Source organism: Manduca sexta, chromosome 12 (genome assembly GCF_014839805.1).
Source record: "Manduca sexta isolate Smith_Timp_Sample1 chromosome 12, JHU_Msex_v1.0, whole genome shotgun sequence".
NCBI lineage: Eukaryota > Metazoa > Arthropoda > Insecta > Lepidoptera > Sphingidae > Manduca > Manduca sexta.
Genome location: NC_051126.1, coordinates 10091441 through 10098960, shown reverse-complemented (window position 1 = coordinate 10098960; position 7520 = coordinate 10091441). Strand labels below are relative to the sequence as shown.

Below are 7520 nucleotides of genomic sequence, written 5' to 3'. Positions count from 1 at the left end.
TGATGTTGAGTCGGTGCGTTGGTTAGAGTATATTGTTACGTGGCGTTATCCTAACCGATGACATCGGGCGTTTCCGGAAATATTCGGCTCCGCGGTCTGGCTGGCAGAAGAGAAGATATGTCACGCGGCGACTATTCTATTATTATTCTCTCTGGCTGGACGTTGTCAAAAGAATGTCTAAAATTGTATTCTGTAATTATTTTGCTAATATAATGTTTACTGTAAAAAGAGCGTTTTACAATATGTTGAAATGTAATTTTATAACATACTGATTGGCTTTAAAATATATTTAGTTTTCACATATAATAATGAACTATTATAAATTCGGAAGAAGCTTTTTATGGAACTTTAACAGTCTAACTTATAAACTTGTTTTAGCGTAAAGACGTTGGCGATTTGCGAATTTAATTTTGGATCGTTTTATTTTCAATAGTAAAATATTATTAAAGAATCCAGAATCGTTTTATCGATAGAATCGACACCAAGGGTTTATTGGCAACATTTATGCTATATTCTATTTATCTAACATTTGTGCATACCTATTGTTGCCTATATTCATAATAGAACCAAAGTTGCAATTGAATTTTTTTTACATGATCCTACGTTTGTTAGCCTAGCAAGGACCGGTTTATACAAACACACTGGACTTATGGGTGAGCGCTGTCGGCGCTCGCAATCTTTTAGATTGAACATAGATTACTCATATGGTTGAGGCTAAATTAATAAAACAGATATTTTGTTAATTTTATTATTAAATACGCTACTAATTAATAAAATAGAAATCAAATCGCCATTACACACGTTACTAAATTAATGAGTACAAATCAAATCGCCTCAGCAATGTTTAAATGTCTTCATTCAGTACCCATCTTCGCCTTTTGCTGGATTGCCCTGGAATATAACGTAGATATTATTTTTATTATGTCACAACAAGTGTCTAGTTTAACAATATAAAACACAATATAGTATTTTACTGCCACTTCTAAACATTATGTGAACATAAGCAAGCACACCAAAAGTGTCGTAGTACCATTAGTGTCGAAGTTAAATATTAGGTATATTTTTTTTAATTAACGGCTCTATCAGCTTACAGATAGATCCCTACAGTGATTTAGGTGATCCTAATTATAGTCTAAAAATGATTTTTTAGCAGGAAAGGCTTTTCACACAAGCAAAGCCGCGAGCATCACCTTGTATAATCATATAATAATGTTACGAATGGATTTCCGAAACTATAGATGCGAAATGACATGTGAAAAGAGATTAGAGTATTGCCTTCTCCTGTCCTGAAGAAATATTGTATTTGAAAAGTTAAATATCTTTGAGTGAAATTAATTTGAGATATTTAATAAATAAAAAAAGCGGTGATAGCCTAGTTGGGTGTGGAACAGACTGTCGAGGCGAATGTCCGCAGATTCAAAACCCAAGCGCACACAACTCTGAAATTTCAAAAAAAAACAAAATTATGTGTGTAAACTTTGTCAATTAACGCTTGCTTTAACGGGGAAGGAAAACATCGTGAGGAAACCTGCATACCTGGGAAGTTCTCTAGACTGAGTGTTGGTAAACCAATCTGTACTAGGCCAGCGTGGTGGACTAAGGCCTACTCCCTCAGTAGTAGAGGAGGCCCGTGGCCAGCAGTGGGACGGTATATAATACAGGGTTAATGATGATGATTTAAGAAATTATTTATACTTGCCAAATTGTGTTACATCTAAAAAACAAATTACCCAAGCGTATGCCATCCACGCCAGAGTGGTGTTTGCAAGCCGAGGCCCCATCAGCGGATTCATCTGCGCAATGTACACAGTCACCCAGCTGCAATGAAAATATATATTACTTTTATTGTATTTTCTAAAAAATAAACAGCTTACACAAAATTTGCCAAGCAACTTGTTGAATTAAATACAGCTCTATTCCATAGGTAATTAAATTTTTTATTCTTAATCGAATATATATAAATTTATTTATATAAATTTATAGCTTAAATTTTACACAAATCCTAAGTAAAACATAAAAATATTAAAATAGGTTTCTTTATATTTAAGAAAACAGAATGAAGAAGAAGTATAGTTTAATTGTTCAAATAAGTTGACAAATTTGAATCATTTTTATAAGCAGCTTGATTACCGGCCAGTGGTGAAGAGTCCATATAACCGATTACTGATAGGTATCAGTAATCGGTTATATGGACTCTTCACCGGTAGGTACCGGCTTCCCTTTTATAATCATCATTAGAATAATTTGTAGTCCGCATTTATGCCTAACAGTACCTATGTTGTGTCGGCTTACCTTTCGGAAAACTTCACCCTTCGCCACTATTACCGGCTTAGATTAAAAAGTAAAAGCGTTTTGCACCTCTTGTAATTATGGGCTTGCGTAATATAATCTAAATAATAAATTTAGTGATGTGCCGGATCTTTAACAAAGTACACAGGCGGATACGGATCTGAATACGGATATTTGGTGTGTGTGGTTTGTATTGAAAATGAATAAAGTAAAAGATCTGTTAAAGATCCGCCGAAAAAGTTAAAGAAACGGATCTTTCTTCTCCCTGCGATATCCGCGGATATGGATCGGATACGGATATCCGGAACGTCACTAAATAATTTATGGAAGTTTCACATACTTACAATAACCACATTGAAAATGCTCCAATCATAATACTGGTAATGACAACACTGGAATATGAGAAATAAAATATTATAGTCTTATTTATGTATGATCTATTTGATTATACTGATGCATAGAGAACAGATATTATGGTTTTATGGGTTTTCACTCTTTATAATGCCTACATTATGCAAAATCAGCAGTAGATTGAAGCAAGAAGTGGGCGGAGCTGAGGACTCTATTTAAAAAAATAAATAATCTAAATATTTTACAATTTTTGTTTTATAGAGCACAAATGTAAAGCCCGCATTTCTACTATCTAATAGGTTTTAGTTGCGCTCATTGCTTAAATTGGGAAATATCTGAATTAATTTGACAGATATCATTAAACTACATTAAACACTAAACTGATTAGACTGGCGTAAGCGTGACGACTGGAAAAGTATATATTGACCAGAAAAATAAAAAACCTCGCTATTTTGTGGTAAAATATGGAACTAATTTCTGGTACTGATTACGCTAACTTTAAAATGAAAAAGCAAAAGTAGCAACCCTAAAGCAGACTTTTTGTTGTCCTGGCAGGCTATGAGGCTTATCAGTTGAGGCATCTGGAAGCCACTCCACTTACCATCAAATGCGATGCAGTTATCTTACCGTGACGATATGATAATAAAACTAAATTAATTATGAAAAACTAAGTACTCTTTATTTTTTGCCTTCCGTGCGAATATAGGTCCGATAACGAAAATGGCCCCGAAGACTGCAGTTAGGACGTATATAGGCGTATAAAAAGTCTCCAGCATCGAGTCTGGGTCGGTATCACCGTCTCCACTACCACTACCAGCAAAACTAAAAACACCATCGTCACCACCAAACATAATAAGTCGTCGGTTATACGAAATATTCTTAAAGCTATTGAGTTGTCTGAGCTTAGCTTCTATTCCTTTTGTGAGTGTATTATTTTTGCAGAATATTTTATTATTTAGTATACGTCCACTAGTATAATCTGTAATGAAGATCAAGCACTTTGAAACCCATTGAGTTGCACTGTTGACGTATATCAATATGGACGTATGTCATATCAATGTAGAACGCGTGCCAGTAAGATGATAAGATGTATTAAAATAGTTGTCATGTGAAAATCAATCCATTTTAGATTTTAGTGTTAGTACAATAAAAATCAAGTTAACACCGAAAGTAATTAGGATTTGGTTTCAACTGAGCTTTTAACCAATACGATGGTTGGCTCGCTAATTGACTTAGGTGCAATTTATTTTAGAATAATTGAAATTACCCTTAAGAAACGTTGAAAAATGAAATGCAATGTAATGTGTTGATTCCGATTATGTATAAAACTTCAAGTCCCAAAGAAATCTCTTAAGTCATTTAGCCTGCCGTCGATATAGTGAGGGTACGATACTCTTATTACATCGTCTAAAACTTCGTCATACAATGCATATAATTGCTTGCAAACATCGTAGATACACATCATAAAGGTTTTATTTTTTAAATGTAGTAAATACCATGCGGATCGCCTTGATATATGTACTTACAAAATTGGAAAAAAAAACACTGGAGTCGATTTAAGTACTTTACACTGAGAAATAAAATGAATATTTGGTACAACTGATGAACTATTACCAAACGGCAGCTCCGTTATCCTGTTCAGAAAAGCACATATTTTATTTAGGAAGATGTGTTCAAAACAGATAAAAGTCAATAATCAAAATATAATTACATTTTTCAACAAATCCTATAAAGTTAGCCAGGTAAGTACATAGTGAAGGAGGACCGATAGCCGTATCGTCCGATCGAGATAGCAGGAGAGCGGGGCATGCGCGCGCGCACCTATAATGACTCAATTATCCGTTCAGGGGAGGCGTGTCTCGCTACAGTATGTCTTCATTACAAGAGTGCCGGTCACTTTATATGGAACTGGCTTTACTATTTATTTTTAGATGAGGGTGATGAGAAAGTAAACGTTCTAAATCTTAATATTTGAAACATTATTTGACAGACGCATGTAAAGCTCGTTCGTCTAGAATTGTAAAATATTAAACAAAAGTTTTATTATACAAGACAGATAAACATTAAGAAAGAATTATTGGATATTCACCCCTTTAGGAGGTTAGATAGACTGTGGACGTTTGTATGGATGTTCTTATTTTCTCTAGTTTACAGGTGTAGTAATATTTTCTTATACGGCCACGGTTTAATCATCAGGTGCAGTGGCGCCTGATTGTAAGGGATGATTAACCCTAGGGATAGTCGACACACTTATGTCGGCCTGTTGGAACCGGATTTACACAGGCTGATCCCGGAACGCGACATACTTACGTGGGCCACTATGATGGGTTTTAATACCTTGTGTACGGTGGTCGGTCTCACATCAAGGAAATTTAGTAGACGCACCAAAATTAAGATATAATTTTCTTATACGTTTTATTTATTTAATCGCTAGTTAACCGAATAACGTTACAAATACATCTATATGTTTGATAAAACATCCTAATTATCCTAACAATATAACCTCATCGTATCATTTACCATCCAGCGGCAAAAAATCATGACAAGATTAGGAGCCTTATCATGAATTTATATAAAAAATCTGCACAAATATACTCTAACGAGTATTTTTAAACTAATAAGCCTTGTTAATACAATAGAGCACAAGGAAGAGGCGCATGAGTTCCAAGACTACATCATAGGACGTTATCTATTGGTACCGGGAAATATAGTAAAGAATTTATTGGTAATATCGTTGTTGTGCTTTGATGGGCCTTTATGGTACATTTCCAACTCGAAACTGCGCTCCGCTTAGCGATATCTCGTTGATCTCGGCACAGATTGACCTGAGGGGTCATGAATTGATTTTAAAGTTTCTATTTTGGTTACAATATTGTGAGACCACTCGAGAACATTTTGAAAGTAAATAGATTATAGCAATAGCAATACAGCACAGCGATAGAAGGGAAAAGAATTGCCGAGGTAAGCGCCTTCGTCCTGGCATAGGAAACTATGACATTGATTTTTCGATGTTGATTACTTCTTAGTTAAATTTCGGCCATGGCGGCCAATCTCAACTGAGATCATTTGGCAATGTACTGTTTAATTTTTATTAGTTTGCTATAAGAGGAAACTTTATTTATATGACTTGTAAGAAAGAACTTTGCCTTTAAGAACTAAAATATGTTTCCCAAATAAATAAATAAAATCTGTAAATATCAAGTACACGTGTAAGATTCTGATATTTTTAAATGGTTAAAATAGTCGTATTCATCTACATTTCTTTAGAAAAGTAATTAACATTTGCTTTGATTCATTATTATAACTTTATTCCGAAATGATTAGATAAACGACACCAATAAAACAACATGACACTGGAATTGTATTATTTTTACGAAATGGATTATATAAATTCGGCACTAGTAAGGGATAAAGTGCGGCATCTCGTTGAAGGGGTTATGACAGCTATGACTTTGACAACCTGGGGTCAAAGCCGGTCCCAAACTTCAATTTCCGGAGGGCGTGAGGATGTTGCGCGATTTGAATTTAATTTTGATATACATCCGATACCTTCACTATTCCTTTCATGGTTATTATTTAATACGTAACGCCATTCTTTAAAAAGTTAATTTAACCAAGTTATTCTTTTATACTAAACACGTCTTGGAATTTAAAATTGTATGTAAAAATTTAAGAGAACCGTCATGCAGACCAAACTGCACTGGCCTGAAACATAGCATGCGACTTCGTTGCTAGAATAAATCACACTTGATTTATTTTTATTCGCTTGGCAACACTGAGCGTCGTATATATTCCCGCCCTGAAATGCCATTTCCATTCTTTATTTAAATTATTTTTTCGCTTGTTTTTCGGCCAGTGTTATAGTAATGTTTTGAGTCTTTTGCAATGTTGTTGCAGCAAATTATAATGCATTATTGTAAAGTACTTTTATACTTAAAAGTTAAAGAATATACATTAAAGATAAACTGATTTGCTAAGTGACATGTAGTACAATGAATATCATTTGTTCTACCATGAAAAGCGAATGACTGTATATAATATATAACGTTTTAAAGAACGTGGGCACAATCTTTAAATTTCTTCCATTTCAACTTTTATCATTAATCAATTTTAAACGGAATCAGAGCGTCTCGAGCGAGCTAACATAATGGCCCAACCTAAATTATAATTGCGTCGGAAGCGTTAATATTCAATAAACACATTATCAGAGGCGGTTACATTAAAAATATTTTACTTCAATAATTTATTAGGCCCTGTTGGTAGATAACCTCACATCACAAAGACCGATGGGTTGTGTGAGCCATTTTTCTTTGTCGTTACGCTTTGTAGTTCTTATATATTTTTACGTACATATACAGCAATAGATATCAATGAACTATAATTAATGTCATGAACCACATTTCTCGGAATAATATGAAACATGTTATGCAAATTAAGGAAATGTGTGTATTTTTTTTAACTAAATTAAATTTACAGTGACATAGATATTTTATTTGCGGATTATGTTAATATAAAAAAATACAATGTTATTCAGTCATAAATATAAAAAAATATATTTTGCCAATATTGATTTCTACTTGTTTCTTTATGGTGTGGATTAAAGAACATAATATTATATTAATATCCTTGTAAATATTGTATTATACTAGTTACGATTTTGTCTAACCCTTCATGGGTAAAGGTGAGGTTATTTAATACATGGTAATATTGTAAATTACGAAGTGTTTGTTATTTTGTTCGTCCTTGCAAGTATGGAGTGACAGTTCTATATGACTTTATACTTGGGAAAAGTTTTAAGCAGGTGAATCATGTTATTTTTCTCACACAAATGCAGTTCCTCTAGTAGTAATTATTCAAAAGAAGATATACACGCAGAACCA

The 7520-nt window shown here is 33.7% G+C and overlaps 1 protein-coding gene across 1 annotated transcript; it reads right to left on the bottom strand.

Moving 5' to 3' along the window:
• Window positions 1–749: 749 nt before the first annotated feature.
• LOC115443661 (V-type proton ATPase subunit e 2) lies at window positions 750–3670 on the bottom strand. Its single transcript, XM_030169147.1, has 4 exons — window positions 3316–3670; window positions 2634–2681; window positions 1731–1818; window positions 750–891 (listed from the first exon to the last, which is right to left on the bottom strand). The coding sequence occupies exons 1-4, from the start codon at window positions 3489–3491 to the stop codon at window positions 859–861; spliced, it is 345 nt and encodes a 114-aa protein (XP_030025007.1). The 5' UTR covers window positions 3492–3670; the 3' UTR covers window positions 750–858.
• Between the last annotated feature and the right edge of the window lie 3850 nt (window positions 3671–7520).